The 18,220-nt window shown below is 49.6% G+C and overlaps 1 protein-coding gene across 6 annotated transcripts in view; it reads left to right on the forward strand.

Annotated features, from left to right (window-relative positions):
* Positions 1-18,220, forward strand: part of B4GALT1 (beta-1,4-galactosyltransferase 1) — a 49,803-nt gene that overhangs the window by 18,797 nt on the left and 12,786 nt on the right. For 2 of the 6 annotated variants that reach the window (XM_059072790.2, XM_067041368.1), the window contains exon 2: positions 7,140-7,375. In XM_059072790.2, coding sequence (XP_058928773.1) covers positions 7,140-7,375 — 236 coding nt within the window. Of the gene's footprint in view, positions 1-7,139; positions 7,376-9,058; positions 9,137-13,814; positions 13,974-18,220 lie in introns of those variants that run through there. The other 4 variants (XR_010841954.1, XM_059072789.2, XM_059072795.2 and 1 more) reach the window with 4 other exon arrangements.

Below are 18,220 nucleotides of genomic sequence, written 5' to 3' on the forward strand. Positions count from 1 at the left end.
CATAAATAAATTAAAACAAGAGAAAGAGAAGGGCTTCCCTGGTGGCGCAGTGGTTGAGAGTCCGCCTGCCGATGCAGGGAATACGGGTTCGTGCCCCGGTCCGGGAAGATCCCACATGCCTAGGAGCAGCTGGGCCCGTGAGCCATGGCCGCTGAGCCTGTGCTCTGCAATGGGGGAGGCCACAACAGTGAGAGGCCCATGTACCGCAAAAAAAAAAAAAAAAAAAGAGAGAGAGAAAGAGAAAACGTGGCTTAAAAAGTTAAGATTCGGGAAGAGTTAAAATGTAGATATTCAGGTGCTGTAGCCCAGAATAGCTATTACATCTGTCCCTTTGCAAAAGCCAAAAGTGAAACATTGTCAGAGAGCAGCCATACACAGTAAGTTGTTCTTCTTGGTGTCTCACTCTTAAAGACCTTCATGGGGGTGGGAGGGAGGTGGTGGTGAGCAGGTGAGCCTGTAAACCAGTTTCCCAAAATATACTCTAGGGACCTGCATTAAAGCTACATAGAGTACTTGTAAAAAGGCAGAGTCTGGGGCCCAAGCCCCGAGAATTAGCACATCAAAAGATCTGGGGAGGAGGATCCAAGAACCTGCAGTTTTACACGCTTCCCCAGATGATTCTTTGTGTACTCCACAATCTGAGAACCTCTGCAATAGATGGAAGCCTCAACAGTATCTTGAAAGCAAATGCAGTAAAACGAGTGAGGGTGCTTGGCCCTTGTTTGAAGGCTGGGTGAGAATTTAATGGGAGCGAGAGCAGTGCACAAGAAAAGGCGGTTCCACTGAGGTTCATTCCTCGCCAGGTCACTTGCAGGTCATATTTTGGAAGACCTACATAGTGTGGCAGCTCAGGCACACGGCAGGGCCGCTCCTCGGCACTGAGATGGACAGAGGAGCAGCTGGCCCCACTAATGCCCGATTGGTCCAGCTTCCCCTTGGCCACCTGGGCTCTGCTCTGCAGACTTCCTCTGGCAGGCTCTTTTATTTTTTGAGCAAATACATTGTTTTTCTCTGTGCCCCCAAATGCAGGGTTCTGAGACCACAAATGTGCTCTGCTTCCTGTTGAAAAAGTGTTTTTCCTCCCAGGCTCTAATCATGGCTTGGATGGTGAGTTGGCAGAAAGAACAGTGGATGTTGAAATTATATTCTGCACGCACTGTGCCCAAGACATATCAAGTCAGCCTTTGGAATAGATTATTCCTGTTTTCTGGTCATGGAGTTGTATGTTTTGAAGTCTTTATTTTGGAAGATGTTTCTTTATTGAGAAAGGGATGAAGGAGGGGTCACAATTGTTGTCCTTGGGTTATATTTTTAAATATTTATTGTTCAATTTTAAAGATATACCGAAGGTATAAAGAAAAATACTCTGAACATCTGGTTTAAGAAATAAATCATTTCCAGTACTTTTGAAGCCTTTGTGATTTAGATTTTAAAACCCAATAAGACATGGTTAACGTGAGCCTTGAGCAGTCCCATCTGGTGGCTCTCTGTCCCGTGCTCCTCCATCAGGTTTTCTCAAGGTTTATTGAAATCCTCTTGGTTGCTTGCGTTGGTGGCAGGGAGAATAGCTGTGCACCATTCACTCAGCTCAGATTTGTTGGTGTACTCCGTGTCCATGGCAGCCAAGTGCACACTCACAACTCTTCTCCCAGAGAGGAGCTGAGGGGCCCAGTGGAGTCAGCTGCTTCTCTGCAAAGCTTTTATTGACTCTGTTCCCTGGCCCTGGAGTTGACTCCCCTTCCTTTATGCCATTTCAGCTGTTCGCACCACTGTCACCCTCACCATCATTGTTTGCTTTGCTGGTCTCCCGCCTGCCAAGGGCAAAGACCTCTTCTTAACCCAGCCCACTACTGCATGCCTGGCACCAACTGGCATGTGGTGTGTGCTAACCAGGTGCATGGTTGAATGGATGTGGTGCTATGAGTGCTTAAAGAAGGCGGAGGAAGAGTAAGAACCAACCTGGAGTAGTCTGAGAAGGCTTTCTAGGGGAGGTGTTGTTTGAGCTGAGGCCAGGCAGCTGTTGGATTGGTAATAAGGAAGTCCTTGGAGACTTCTGGAGAGCTTCTCTTCCCTGAAGGACTGGGGAGAAGATTTGGGATGAGCCCCATGCAGTAGATGGTGCTTCTCATTTTTAGTGTAAGGGGTTACAAGGGGCATCATGAGTTGGTGGGACCACTGCAGACAACTGTCATTCCCAAGCCTGGGGATTTAGTAGTGCCTGGCTTGGCTTCCAGCATACATCTGACCGCCAGAAGACTGGTGCAGAGAAAAATGGCTCACCCACAAGAGCCTGAGGAACAACACTGTAGTGGGCTGAGGGTTGGGTAGTGGGAGGGATGGCTTGAAGCGGGGCTATGCCGTACTGTGAGGTCTGAGGCTTGACCAAGGAAGAGATTCCAGCATCTCAGCTTGTTGAACCACAAAGCTCTGGGCATTGTCTAGTTCCCAAATCAGTGAATTTCATTGCTCAAGAAAAATTTTTTTTTAAAACTTGGAGGCCTGACCCATGGCTGCAAGTAAGGGTTTTTAAAAAAATTAAATTTAAAAAGATAAATCCAGCATCAAAATCCACTGTGATCATTTCATAAAAGAAAGGGGATTTTAACATTTAAAGAGTAAGAAGCACTTCATCTTGGAAGAATGAGCATTCTGATATATTGATTACATTGAGCTGAATGAAGGAGCCACTTACATTATCTTTGACCATTTTGTCTCAGGCTCATGAAACATTGTCACCACTCCACATCAGGCCAAGGACTGTCTTGACCCATTGGCTGGTCAGTTGGGAAGCAGTGGCTAGATGTTCCAGCCTCTTTGGCTGAGGCTAGAGGAATGAACGAGTGGTTCAGCCAGCATGGAAGTGAAGCGGGGAGTCTGTGTTGGGCTGGCTCTGGATTCACAGGGCTTTTGATGGAGGGGCATATGTGTGTTTGGGTTTGCCGTGCTGGGCTAGGGAGCAGTGGAATCTGTCTGAGTTGAGTTCACACACTGAAGTTATTGAGCGACTTACATGCAAGGCTGTGACCTAGACTCCCAGCTGAGAGGCCCACGTGGCAGGGCTTTAGTGGGGGGAGCCGAGGACAGGCTCACATCTGCTCATCTGCTTACGTAACCCTGCTTCCCAGCTCTTAGAGCCAAGAAAACACACAAGCCGGCCCAGCAGGGCCGAGGGCTTGTGGTAGCACGCGCCACGCGCTGCACAGCAAGGGGGCCTCGGCTCAGCCCGAGGACCGTCAGGAAGCCTCAGCCCTCCGCTTCCTCCCCCACGCCTCTCCCGAGACCCCCGCGGTGGCTCTGAGACCTGCTGGCAGGTCTTTGTGGTTCTAGGCAGAGCTGTTCAGTGCCCTCTTAGAGTCTGAGCTCTTTGGCCTTTCTAATTAGGGCAAAGCCAGGTGTGCCACAAAGGTCGTCCCCTGCCGCATGGCAGGAGGTGTGCCGGGCATGCAGGGAGGCCTCCCGGCTAGCGCCGGCCCCAGGAAAGCATTCAGCTCCGGGTCTGGAGCCACCACAGCTGCCAAGCACTGACCCGTCTCAGGGGTGTGAACTGCGGGGAGGTTCTCAGAGCGGTGGCAGCTTCAAGGAGAGAAGGCAGGGAAAAGAATTGCCAGATTGGGCAAGAAGGGCAAGATGGGGGTCAGGGTGCTCTAGATGTGTGGGAGACAGGGCAGGGTTGTGAGAGGGCACGGGGAGGAGTAGGGGAGTGAGAAAGAGGCTGTTCGGTGATCAAGCTCTGCATGGAGCCACTGGGGCAGTAAGTCCCTCGGACGCCTTGAACCAGGGTAGTTTTCACGTGGGTCCTGCCACGCTCAGCAGGGGGCTCCTTGAAGTCAGGAACTGTCCTGTCCATCCCATCACCTCCCACCTCCCTGACCTGGCACACAGTAGGTGTCCAGAAAGTATTGATTGAAACGAATTGAAAGTGGCCTTGACACTCCACAGAAAACGTTTACGTTCAACAAACTCTTCAGAAAAGACTCTGGCTTGATGGTTGAGTAGGCTCCCGTGGATGGACGGTCACATGCTGTTAACCCCTATGTGGGGGCTGAAGGAAGAGGAGGGGGATGGAAGATGGACCACCCAGGTTTATCAGCTCCTATAATTAGGTAGACAGTGTTATCAGTTGCTGAAGGAACTCTGGAGCAGAAGCGGATTGGCCATAGGTGGTGGTGGTGGTGGTGAGGTTAAATAAGTGTTCCTGTGAGTTCCAATTCCTGTAGTTTACAAATGGAAGCCAGTATCCTGAGAGTGGCTGGTAGTCGCCCAGAGATCACCCAAGTCACTTGTAGAGCTGAACTAGGACGAAGGCAGCCTTTCTCCTGACCGGGAAGCTCTACCTCAGGACCATCTTTCTGGAACTGCCGAAGGGGTGAAATTAAGACGCTTCTAGCCTGCAGGTGTCTGCTCCAGGGAGGGTGGGCAGACCAAGTGTGAATTCCTGTTTTCTGGGTTGGTTTCAGAAGTTGTGAGAAGTTTGGTAGTGTGACAGTCCAGATGCCTCTTGGGTTCCCCAAAATGGAGTTATGTTTAGCAGCGTCTTCAGAACCAAAGGTGGAGCAGGCTGGGGATGGGGTGCAGATGTCGTGGGGCCTTCTGAAGTGAGAAGAGCCCAAAGACAGATCTTCTTTTCATGTTTTTCACAAGTGCCCTGTGCAGCAGGGTCTCCCAGAAGGCTTTGCCCAGGGCTGGGGAGCAGAGCAACCCAGGCCTGCTGGACCCTGTGGGAAAGAGCTACCTCCATGAAAGCCCCAAGGCTTGTGAAGGTGGGTGGTCCGGCTCCCCTCTGCCTGTCTTGCCCAGTAACAATCCCTTGTTATTTATGTGGGTCCTTCCCAAGATCTACCGAGTCAGGTTCTCTAGGGGAGAGACCTGAGATTCCATAGTTTTACTGATTACTTCACATGATTCTGATGATAGAATGTGTTCACACTCCTCACATTTTTCTGTAGAGACAATGGCCAGGCCGACCCCTTACTTAGTTCTGGGACATAGTACCTACTCACCTGAGGGCACCCTGGGAGGTTGGAGCTGGGTCAGCAGGCAGTCATGTGAGGGATCTGTGAGGCCTCTGTTCCTCCAGAGACTGAGGTGCACGGCCAGGCAGAGACTAGGGCTTCTGATCCCTGAAGACCCCCTTCCTGCCGCACGGGGTCTGCCGTCTGAGCTCTGTGGGAATGAGGAGAGCAAAGGGACAAGGCCAGACTGGGGCTTCAATTTTAAGATCCTAGTCGCTCAATGACGTTAGAGGAAAGAGGGAAGAGCGTTTCTGGCAAAGGGGAAAAGTGTGGGCATAGGCACAGTTTATAGGAACGGGGAGGGGGGTAGAGCTGAGACCGAAGGGCCTTGTTGCCAAGCTAAGAGGCTTAGCCCTACCTTGTCCAAGGCTTATAGCCTTAGAGCCATCGGAGGGTTTTAGCAGGAAAGTGATAGGATCAGAGCTGTGTCTCAGAAGAAAATGAAGTAATGGGAGCCGGTGCCTCCATTAGTTATTAGATGATAGAACTGGGTCAGCGTCAGAGGGAGGGAAGGTGTGAGGAGTCCTGGGGATCCAGGAGAGGGGAGAGGAGGAGGAGATGCAGGTCCATACCTGCTGACAGGCAAGAGGAGTGAGAGTCACAGCTTCCTTTTCTCGGGCTGCCTCATTTCGGGAGGGTGAGTGATCCCTGAAGACAAGAGGTGCTTGGAGAGCTACATACTATTGACAAACAAACCAGGCGACAGAGGGCTGCACACTGGACCCTGGGTGGTTCTCAGCAGCACGTTTCAGGTGAACTCGCTCTGAGTTTGTGGTCTGGGTGTGGCTTCTGTTCTGCAGTGTTTAGGTTCCTTCCTTTGTTTCTGTGGATAGTTTACTCCATGGGTAAAGCTGTTTATGCTAGAGTAACGGTTCCTCAAGTACATTCCCTGATAAAATGATTCTGTGGCCAAATAAGTTTAGAAAATGGTGGGATAGATAAAGTGAACTTCTTGACTGCACAGCTTCTCAGAGCTTTTGGTATGCATTATGACTTTCCAGAAGCAAGATTTAGTATGCAGCGTTCCCAGACTTATTTGACCAGGGGACGTGTTCTTCCATTGAGCATCTCACTGGGACTAGTGTTTCCTGGAACCCACTTTGAGAAAGTCTGGCCTACAGGGAATACTGGGTTCAAGTGTTCCCTGTGTGTCGCTGGGCTAGTCCTCTTTCTCCTACCCTCCCCATGTGTGCTGTGGCAGGGGTGGTCGTCAGACTTGGAGGAGTGAGGTCCTCTCTCAGCTCCACCTGTTTCTACTTAGGAGACGGGGACTTTCCTGCCTGTATCTGGATCTTCACCCTTGCCTTTTCCTCTACTCCTAACCTGCCGCTACCTCACAAGCCACCATCCACGTCTCATCAGTGTGTCTTCTGAGCCCAGAGCTCTCTTAACTAACTTAGCTCTCTCATTTGGAGCCATGTTCTTCTAGGCCAGAAACTTTGGAGTTGCCCCTGACTTTTCCTCCCTTCTTCATCCCCTGCTTATTCTAAGCATTCTTCTTTGATGTTTGTTTCTTCTCTCTGCTTCCCCGTGGTTCCTCCAGTCCCTCCCCGTCGAGTTTGTTTCATCTGTGCATCACTTCCGTTCCTGAGACATGGGTTACTCATGCCACTCTCTGCCACCTTGTAATTTCAGGCTCATTTCCTCCACGGGGACCTCCCCAACACACACGCCCACTTTCCCCCCGACTAGGTTAGGTTCAGAGAGATGATGTAAGTCATTTGTCCAAGGCCACACAGCTGGGAGGTGGCAGAGTTTCAACCTCAGGATTTCTGAGTAAGTGCTTTCTCAGCCATGCTCTCTGATCCTTACAACAGCTTGTCAGGAAGTCTGAGCAGGAATTACTCCATTTCCATTTTTCAGTTGAGCAACATAGAGTCTGAGAGGAGTGGGTCCTAGGAAGGTGAAGTGCTTCAGAGGGTGACCAGCTGTCTGGGTTTGCCTGATACTGAAGGGTTTCCTGGGATGGTCAGTCACGCTAGTTCTGGACATGGTACCCAGTGCTGGGCCTGAGTGCCTTTTCCACAGCCACACTGCCTCCCAGGAGGAGATGCTTCCAGCGGTAGCGGCCTGGCCACCTGCAGAGTCCTGTGGCCTGATATCTTCTCCTTCCCTCCACCTTTCTAGTCGGCCCCATGCTGATTGAGTTTAACATACCTGTGGACCTGAAGCTGGTGGAGGAACGGAACCCGAAGGTGAAGGTGGGTGGTCGCTATACCCCCGAGGACTGCATCTCTCCTCACAAGGTGGCCATCATCATTCCTTTCCGCAACCGGCAGGAACACCTCAAGTACTGGCTGTATTATTTGCACCCAATCCTACAGCATCAGCAGTTGGACTATGGCGTCTATGTTATCAACCAGGTGAGGTCTGGGAAGATGGAGGGCGGGAGGGAAGGAGTGTACACGTGTGTGCAAGCTGTGCGTGCATGTGTGTGTGCGCACGCGTGTGCGTGCACTTGTGTGCGTGCTTGTGTACTCAAATATGTGAGTAATGAGGGGTGAAGGAATGGAAGTGATTTTTTAGACATCTGGCATTTTGTTTTGCAACTCCGCTACCACCACCACCCCACTCCTTATCTTGGGGCAGATGAGCTAAATGCCATACAGTGTTGTTGTTGTTTTTTCCCAAGAGTATAACTTTGGTATTTCAAGTTTATCCTGATTACCTAAATTCCTATCTTTGCACTATAACCTCCCAGCTGGAATAACACATCTAACTTATCTATATACCAAATTCCCTTGAAATTCATCTGAAGAGACAGGATGCATTTCCATTTCTAAAAGGTCCGGTGTCCATTTCATTTCAAGATAAACTCTGGGTCCGCTTGTAGTAAGTTAGTTTGAGTAGTAAGATTACTAGCAGTTGACAGCTTCCATCAAAGTTGAGGGACTTTGTGGGCCTTCCTTGGACCAGAAGACTTGCTTAAGAAAAACCCTGCCATCAAGGAACACTTGTCTGATGCCAGTGAGCACGTGTTGACCATGACGAGACTCAGGAGCCCATTATTAAAGCAATGGCAGTGAGCGCCTGGAAGAGGAAGCCACCATCACCAGGAACCAGCAGGGATTACTAGGAACAGGCCACGCCAGCTGCATCTCCTTTCCCTCTTTGACAGTTGTTTTACCAGTAGATGAATGATACACTGTAGACACCGTGTCAGATCTTATTCATCAAGGCATCTGGTGGCCTCCCACAAATCTGCCTGAGCAGAGGAGAGACAGCTGTGGTCTGGATGGCATATAAACTAGATTAAAGTATATACTTGGGTAAAGAGGGTAAAAGACAGTTAGTGATGATGCCAAGTTTTTGAATTTAGGTGTCTGTGGTCAAGGAAGACTTGATGTGGGTGCCCAGGGGGAGAATGCGAATGTATAGGAAGCTTGTATTTTAGGTGAATGTGAGATTTCCCTTCAATTATAAAGTCAAAACAAATATTGGACCAGTGAAATTTAGCCACTATCTTAAATTCCTATGACATGTTTATATAGATATTCCCCACATTTCCAATGACAGATTTCCAAATGTCCTATACCAGCTATTTCCTCCTGCCTGCCCCAGTCCAAGCTGGCAGAACAACTAAGCGAGCCAGCTTGGACCAGTGGCCCCGCTGTGCCGGCTAACACTGGACACTGCCTAAGATGGGGCTTCTTCCAAAGTGTGCTTTCCGAAATGGAGATCTGAGGCCAGATGCATCTGAGGAATGCTGGACTGAACAACATGAAGCAGGTTTCATTCCTGCAGAGCCTTCAGTGTACTGGTGTGCATTACAGCCTCCAGAAGGACTCCGCACATAGTGTTTCCTGAGCTCATCTGACTGGAGAGCCATTTTCCAAGAACCATCTCAAGCGAAGAGTGTTCCGTGAATTGAACGTTGGGGAAAGCAGGCCTACATTAACACCTCCTCCCCTCCCACCTCCTTACTTTCCCTAGGATACTGAGAAACACCCCCAATTCCTATCTTTTCCCACATGTGTCTCAGCATCGGAAGTATTTTATTTTTCGTTTTTCAAACATTTACGTCTTTTTTTTTCTTCTTTACGCAGGTTTTTAATTGTAAAATATGATATGCCTACTGAGAAGTGCACAGAACAAAACTGTCCATGTAACAAATAAAAAGAGAATACTTACATAACCACTGCTCTAATCTGAAAGTATTGATACTTGTCAGCATGTCAAAAACCTCCCGTATCCTTTTCTCGTCACAAGCTCCTTCCCTCTTCCTGGTTAAACACCATCCTCACTTCTTTTTTTTTTTTTTTTTTTTTTTGCGGTACACGGGCCTCTCACTGTTGTGGCCTCTCCTGTTGTGGAGCACGGGCTCTGGACACACAGGCTCAGCGGTCATGGCTTACGGGCCCAGCTGCTCCGCGGCATGTGGGATTTTCCTGGACCGGGGCACGAACCCGTGTCCCCTGCATCGGCAGGTGGACTCTCAACCACTGCGCCACCAGGGAAGCCCCATCCTCACTTCTTGACAATCATTTCCTTTAACCTGCATGCGTCCCTAACAAAAGAATTTAGTTTTGTCAACATCTAACTTTATTATTATTATTTACACACACACACACACACACACACACACACACACACACACACACTCTATTTTATTTTTACAAGAGAAATAAGCTGACACCAAGCATTGTAACATTTACGTCTTTTTTTCCTCTAGTCTTGTCAGTGTCGTCATCTCTCCCCCACCCCATCCCCCCTACCCCTGCTCCAGTGCGTATCATTTTGCTTCTTCATCTTTTCCTTCTCTTCCAAAGGTTAACTTTGCACCTTCGGTGAATAATTTCCTCTTTATCTCCCTCTCCCCCAGTTAATCTAATTTCTTCTGCTCCAGCTCTGCCCTGATTATTTCTTTGGGAAAATATGATCTGACTTCCAGGTAACCAAGTCATAAAGAAACTTGAAGTCTGCTCTACCTTTCCAGTGAAGAATATCTTGTATGGTATCTATAAAGAACCCATAATAAAGTGATGATAGGAAACCTAAGCCTTGAAAAGAAAGAGGTGGGAGGGGAAACATTTGGAGCATGCCCCCGCCTACAAATTAGGACCTTCCTGTGTTCTCTGTTTTACTGTTATAGTAAGGGAAAGGGAGTTCATAGCATCTGGCTTGGGCTTTATGTACCATTTGTTGAGCAAATAGGCCTCTCAGCGTCTTCCTGTCTCAGACACCCTGCTGTCATTTTGATGCTTCATTCACCACCACCCCCAACACATACCCCGTTTAAGATGAGAAAGTGCTTAAAATAGGAGGGGGCCCTGAGATCTCTAGTCCAGGGGTTCTCAGACAGGTTTTTAAGAACAAAACCTCTTCCTGCCACTTTAAAATCCTCCACAGCCCCCATCCACAGTGGGTCACAATGGTGCTATTCTACTTGAAGTGGGGGCCATGTCCCCATCTTTGTCCCCTGACTTCCCTTTCAGTCTTTGCTAGGATTCATGTGTACCCCTGAGGCCAGATAGTGTGAAAACTGTTCTGTTTTGCAGGTGAGGAAACTGAGGCTCAGAGAGGGGAAGTGACTGGTAGGAAGCCACATAAGCCACAGTAGGGCTGCAACTCAGAGCCCAGTCCCCGTCTCCTAGTGCCCTCTCAGTGCATCAGCACTAACTCCCTCCTCAAGGCCATTTAGTCCCCCCTTCTCAAAGCTGGGTGTGCAGGGCTGGGAGTGAGCTCCAGGCTCAGGCTGCCTGGGTTCCAGCTCTGCTACTTGCCAGCTCAGTGACCTTGGGCTTGAGTCCTTCACACCTCGGTTTCCTCAGTAGTGGGAGGGCAAAGTTTTAGTTCTTAGCACACAGGGCTGTGACGCACCTGGCACACAGTGAACACTCGGTAAACATTAGCTGATTTGAGTTCCTTCTCCCCCCTGCCCCATCCCGTCCCCTTCTTCCTGCCTGTTTTCTCTGCCCAGGACTGTGGTGATAAACTCTTTACTGCTCTCTCCCCGCCTCCTGCTTCACTCCCACTCAATACCAGCATTGAGACCCTCCCTCCCACTTGTGTGGCCCCCGTGGGGTCAGATAGTGGACTTAGGGACCACGGCAAGCCCACCAGCTTCTTCAGAGAAGGGTTGTGTCTCAAGCTCCACACACAGGGGTGAGCTTTCATGGGCTTTTGTGGCTCCTACCCTGTCCATACTAAGCTATTAACCACTTTCATTTGGTTTAGTCCCCTCCAATCACTGTAACAACTTCCAGCTCACAATAAGCGGGGTAGAGGTGGGTGGTATGCTTTACAGGTTGAGTAAACCTGGAGAAGCAGCAGCGTTGCTGTCGGTTCTCAGTGTCCAATTCTCTTCCTGCCCTAGCCGGCCGGCATCTGAACATCCCATTAGGGTTCTGGCAGGTCCAGACTCTCAGAGCCAAGGGTGCTTCTCTGAGGCACAGGAGTCCTGCCCAAGGCCCAGCACTGGGACCTTGGTGCGGAGGAGGACATCAAGACGTCATAGCAGATGGGAAGTGGGGTGCACACTACACTTCTTCATACTTTAATTGGGAAAGGAAACCATAAAACCACCAAAGGTAAAGAGAAGGCAGGTTGTCACCCTGGCAGCACTAGCCCTAAATAAGAAATACAGGATGTTTGTGGGATTAGCTGCCATGGGAATTAACAAACGGGTGAGGAATGCAGGCCCAGCTGGCCAGGTGGGCTTGTAATAACCATGGCAGCCCTTTGCCCCAGAAGCAGTGCCCAGGATCTGTCTCTCTGATTCTGTTTGTATATATATCCCCTGGTGCCTCTGATCTCACTCAGCTGCCTACAACTTTTCTAGTTCTGGCCGTGTCATGCCCTCTCTAAACTCTTCAGTATGTCCCTGCCATCCACAGGCGAGGGTCTAAAGGGCCTGAAGGCCTGAGCTTGGCATCTGAGGGAGGCCCTCTGCAGCCCATCCTGACCGACCTCTGGCCACCTCCTCTCAGGCCTCCTTCACACCTTTAGGCCACAGCCACGCTGGACTCACCACCATCCCCGAGACACACCCAGCTGCCCTCGTGCACCTTTGCTTATGCTGCACTGTCCACCTTCCCCCTGCATGCCTCCCCTTCCCTCCCCTGGTTGCTTTCTTTCTGGCCACTATGGGAGGCCCTCCCCAGCCTTATTAGCTCTGTGAAGGCCTGGAATGGAGCCGACTTCTCCATCCGAGCTGTCCCAGGCCACATTGTGCTTTCTAGTGAGGCGGGGAGAGTGGAGGGATCACTCCCTGTGTGTGTGCTCTCCCCGCCCAGCGGCCACTAGACCCTCAGGTCTGACTTACTCGTCTCCCTGACCACGCAGCTCCATGCACGGTCCACCGCAGGGTCAGGGTTTGGAGCACGGAGTTGCTTCCTATGGCTCCTGCCCTTTTACTTACACTGGCTCTCAGGACCCCTTGCCCTGGGTTCTCTGGAGAGGTCTGTGTCTCTTAGAATTGAAGCCTCCTTTCCCCTCCAGGCCAGGTCATGACCCCTGGGAACCTGCACAGCCTTCTCCCTCTGCTCCCTCCCCCGGGCCTCTCCCCAAAGCTTCCTGTCCCTGGTGGACCAGGGATGACGTTCCTTTTCAGGAAAAATGCAGAGAACCTACTCTAAGCCCTGTGGTGTTTGATGGTCATAAAACTTGGTGTGTTTGGGACTGAACCTCTTTCACGGTCTCACTTTGAATTTTGACCCTAACAGCCCCTCAGTCAGGCAATGGGTACTCCCACCATCCCTGCTGAGGGAAGGCTTCCGGAGGTGAGCAGCTTGCTGGGGGTCCCATGATAGCTGGGTGGCAGAGCTAAGATTTGGACAGAAATCACCCGAGGCCTAAGGAATGCCTCACCTTGCCACGTGTATTTCCCTCACTGGGGAACAGCTCCACATCCACTTGGCAATGCCCCCATGAGTGCCACTGGGTCACGAGAGGGGGGCAGCAGCTTTGGAGTAGCAGCCTCAGAACCTCCTGGAAGGCTTGCCCAATTGTCATGCTTACAGGTAAAACGTGGCCTGAAAGGGGGCCCCAGCTCGCACCTGAGGAGTCTCCGTCTAGCTTTGGAATTTTTTCCCTCTTCCTTTTCATCTGCGCGCAGTCGTGAGGTGGATTCTAGGCTACTTGTCTGAGAGCAAGTGTGGGCAGGTTTGGAGACCACCCTTTGCACGCTCAGTGAGCATCTGTCACCACCCCTCAGCAGCTTACCTCTGTCACTGGGCCAGGCAGCTGGTTCCTAAATGAGGCCAAGACGAATTAGAGGGAAGCAGGCCCGTGAGGACAGCTGCCTGGTCCTGAGGCCCCCCCGGTTTGGTTTCATCTTGACTGTGTCTATTTACCATCACCCCGCCCTGCCTTCCATTTCCTGCCCGAGCTGGCAGCACCTAGATTGATGTGTGCAGGAGTGGGGCTCGGGAGGGGTGAGGCCAGTCCTGTAATGTAGCACCCCCTGCTGAGGATATCTGTACCCTACCACTGCCTGCGTGCTGCCCCAGTGACTGGTCGTTTCCTTTGCTGTGTGTTTTCCCCTCTCTCTGTCATGTGGCTCGCTCCAGTCTCCCGGGGAATGTGTAGAAGCACTTACAAGTACTCGCAGAGCTGGGGAATTGCCTCCCTGGGCATTGTTCTGGGAAATGTCATTTTCTCTGTTCACCATTGACTTCGTGGCAGGGAACGACAGCTTATTAGGAATTTGCCTTTGCCCTGGAACAAGGGTGGTCACAGCCTGGACTTTTGCCTCTCCTCCTTACATCTCTCCCTTGCAGCCATGTTTGTCTCTTTTTTCTTTTTCTTTTTTTTTCCTTCTAGTGGGGGCCTTTTGCTTTTATTTGTTAATCCTGTTTGTAGCAAAGCAAGCTGAAGGAGGACCTCCTCTCTGATCTGCTTCTTGCTCTCCACCTACTTCCTCTTCTGTGCCCTTCACCTCCTAGAGAGAGAAAGAAAGAGAGGAATGCCGACCTAACTACTGCTGTGACTGCTGCTGCTGCCACCACTGCTGCCACCCTGGTAATGTCCACGTGCCCCCAAATCCAACCCAGAGCCCAGGCCCTGCGGTCAGGGGGAAGCTGTGTAACTAATCCTGAGAGTGTGCCGTCTCGAGCCCTGGGGTCTCCCGGGCAAGGCCACAGCCTCTGTGGGCTCACTCAGAAATGCTGAGGCTGGTGGGAGCCAGCCTGTTGTGCAGAGGTCGAAGAGACTTTGCCTTAAAATCAAGCCACAGTTGTGCTCAGACTGTATGTGTATATACTTTTGTATCTTGCTTTTTTTCTTAAATTCTATATCATCAGCATCTTCCCATGTTATTTCATAGTCTTCATAATCATCACTTTCCATGCCTTCATAGTAATGGAACATGTAGTGCTACCATAATTAACATAGACATTCCTATATTAGAAGACATTTAGATAATTTCCACTTTCTCACTAGTGTTAATAACACTGTAATGAACATCTTTCAGTCTGCAGCTTATTCTGTGTTTGCTTCTTCCACATTTAGATTCATTTCCCCAGGCTAGATTTTAGATATGAGGCTATGGGTTCAGAAATGGTTTAAACATTTTTCTGGTTTGTAACATAAGTGGCCAAATTGCTTTCTGAAAAGGAAGCCTTTATTTTCTAACTTTTTTTCTGCAGGAAATATCGTCTCAGTGCCTTGGGCCCTGGGAGAGAGGCAGGCATCCTGCTGTGGCTGCTGTTGAGCTGGGGTTTTTAAACTGTTCTCTGTGTTTACCTTGCCCAGAATCGCTGCTAAGCTGTTCTATTAGTTCAGTTCTCTCTGAAGGTACCTTATGGCTCTGACGTGTGTTCTAGTCCAGGAGAGGCCAAGGATGTGCTCACTCTTGTGACTAATTACTTGGGCAAACAGAGAACCACCCCCTCAGCACCCTGAACCTGAAAGGGCCCGTTTCCTTCACTTGCTGGGAGAAGAGCTTAAGTCTCAGATCAGGTTTTACTGAGGGCCCTGTCCAAGCTCAGGGCTACCATATTATTATGGTTCAAAGCCAGAGACCCAACTGTTGTGAAATCACGGGTGAGTAGATATTTGCCCTCCACAAACTCAGCATTTGTATAATCCCAGTAATTCTCTGGAGATCACCTCTCAGCCAGCCTGTCTACCATCCCAAGGCCTGCAGGTCAGTCCTGCCACAGGACTGCCCAGCCAGAGCTTCCTCTGCTTTCCTACCACCCATTTGGCCTAGGTCTTTCCTTTTGGCGTCTCAGTGGGCACAGAAAAGCATGAAAGAGGGTATTTCTGCAAACATTTGCACTGCCTGCAGACCTGCCTCTGGATCTGTGGGCTTGAGAGCCTGTGGGTTACTGTCAGTATTGCGGGGGTGGCTTTGTGATGGGCAGGGCATGTGTACAGAGCAAAATTGTCTCTCCCATCACATAGAAATTCTGATTCTTTGAGACTCTGGGCTTCCGGTTGATGTTTCCAACCTCACTGCTGCTGTGTCTCTTGGTGGAGGAGGGGCCAGGTATAGTCAGCCCCCAAGCCATCATGGTCGGGGGATATGTGTGCTGGTGTACACACTGGGGCCTGACATCCAGGGAAGCCAGGGTGGTTTGGTGGATCTTCTAGAGACTGTTAGAACTTGGACAGTTGGGGCTGTGGTTTTCTGTAGCTGGTCATCTGTCCCCTGTTGCAATCAGGGAAAGGCTGCTCTTGCCTTAACCACAGGATTTGCCTAGGGATTAGACCAGATTCTGGTACCTTTCCTGAAAGCCCCACAAGGGCTGCTTGCAGGTGCAGTACACAGGCCGAGGGAGCAGGTGAGGCATGAAATGGGGAAGTGTAATCCTTGCCTTAGCCCTTCCGGGGAGGTCTTCTCTGCTTGCTCAATGCCATTGCCTCGTCTCCGATGTTTCTCACATGAATCATGCAACAGCTTCCAAACTGGTCTTGCTGCCCTCATTTGGGGAGTTAGGGCACAAATCCCTCCTTGACGCACAAAGCATAATTCTTATTTAAAACCTCAAGGGCTCCTGAATAAAAGATGAAACCTTGAGTATTTTAGCAGAGTTCCCAGCCTCCCTCTCCCCGACCATGTTTTGGTCCACATCCACCTTCATGTCTTATTCTGGCTTTCCCAGTCTGTATTTCTTGTAGTTCCTTGAATGCTCTCTTTTCCTCACAGCCTTTACAAATGCTGCTCGCTCTTCTAGGAATATTCTTCTCATGCCTCCCAACGAAACTTGGCTAACTTCTTCGAGGCCTTCTCTGATTTTCTAGAATTGGGTTTGTGTTTTCACCTCCACTTCTCCATATGTGCCGGGCTCCAGAGCTCCTTCTCTTCCCTCCTGGGTAACTGTCCACCCTAAAGAGCTCATCGCCCCATAACAATTGCCTGTTTAACTTGGAACTCCTCAAAAGCAAGGCCTGTGTCTTTTTTCTTTTTCTGTATCCCTACTGCTAAGCATGGACTAGACACCCAATAAATGACAAGAATGATATATGAGAAAGAGGGAGAAACAGGACCCTCTGGTCCTCTCCTGTCTCTGGAGCTGGCTTTTCATTTCTTTCTTTTTTGATAATCACTTAATTGAGATATAATCACATACCATACAATTTACCTATTTAAAGTATATAATTCAGTGGCTTTTTAGTATACTCAGAGTTGTGCATCTGTCACCACAATCCGTTTTAGAACATTTTCATTAAGCCAAAAAAAAAAAAAAAAATCCTGTACTTCTTAGCTACCAATTCCTCCATTCCTTCCAGCCCTAGTAGCCACTAATCTACATTCTGTCTCTATGGATTTGCCTATTGTGGACATTTCATATAAATGGAATCTTATATGTGATCCTTTGTGACTGGTTTCTTTCATTTAGCATGGTGTTTAAAATTTTTTTGTGGATGTGTTTTCATTTCTCTTGGGTATGTACTTAGGAGTAGAATTGCTGGATCGTATGGTGACTCTTTGTTTATCCATCTGAGGAACTCCAGACTGTTTTCCAAGATGGTGGCACCATTTTATATTCCCAACAGCAGTGTATGAGGATTCTGTTTTCAGTGGACATACTACTTGCCTTCCCTTATGTTTAGTACAAATGAGGGCTCTAGAAAAAGGTTTTAATGCCCCAGAGAGCCATCTGATGCTTTTTTTTAAAAAAAATAAATTTATATACTTATTTTTGGCTTCGTTGGGTCTTCGTTGCTGCATGCGAGCTTTCTCTAGTTGCAGCAAGTGGGGGCTACTCTTCACTGTGGTGAGTGGGCTTCTCATTGTGGTGGCTTCCCTTGTTGCGGAGCATGGGCTCTAGGCACGTGGGCTTCAGTAGTTGTGGCTCATGGGCTCCAGAACGCAGGCTCAGTAGTTGTGGCTCATGGGCTTCGTTGCCCCGTGGCATGTGGATCTTCCCGGACCAGGGCTCGAACCCCTGTCCCCTGCATTGACAGGCAGATTCTTAACCACTGCGCCACCAGGGAAGCCCCATCTGATGCTTTTTAAGACATTTGTCCCTGCCGCTCAGATCTACCAGAAGGGCACTGGTTTTGCTGTGTGAAGTGTCTAAGGGTGTAGACTCTGCCAGGCTTCCCACCTCACATCTCCTCCCTCTACCCCAGGCCAGCATGCCTGACCAGGCCCAGGCTTCTGTCCTCTCTGGATTGATCGTTGTTGGCTTCGCTTGACTGATACACCCACTGTCAGGATTGTATGCCCCGTCATAAACAGTTTACAGGCTTTTCTGCGGGCTTTGGTCAGTGAGACAGTTGCCCTGTCCAGCTGTGGGAATGTCATATTGTTTTTTGGCCTTTCTTCTTTCTCCCTGTTCTCTCCCTCTGTTAAGAGGGGCCAGTTGCCCTAGAAGGAATGGATAAGTATAACTAACTCTTGTCTATCAATGTAAGATGAAGCCTGCACTTAAAAAGCTTGGCCTTTCAGAGAGACACCTGTTCCCAGTGCACCAGCTTCTCTATGCCAAGTATGACTTTCAAGCTAATCACACATCTCTCAAGGTCTCTCTGACTTTTTTCTGCTGCTATAGAGGTCCTGATCATATGAGCCACAGGCTAACTCACTTGAGCCTTAATCCTTTTTAAAAACCCCTTCCTCCATCAGAGAAGCAGGATTTGGGAGGAATCTTGAAGCTGATTAGGAGGGACACATACAAACATAAGAGAAGGAGGAGTCTCCAGGTTGGATCTGGAAAGGTCTGACTGTTCAAGATGGATGGGAAAACCTACTCCTGTGATAATGAGAGTAGCTGCCATTCGTTCATTGCCAGGCAGTGTGCTAAAGCCTTTTCATG

The sequence above is a fragment of the Kogia breviceps genome, chromosome 8 (genome assembly GCF_026419965.1).
Source record: "Kogia breviceps isolate mKogBre1 chromosome 8, mKogBre1 haplotype 1, whole genome shotgun sequence".
NCBI classification, from domain to species: Eukaryota; Metazoa; Chordata; class Mammalia; order Artiodactyla; family Physeteridae; genus Kogia; species Kogia breviceps.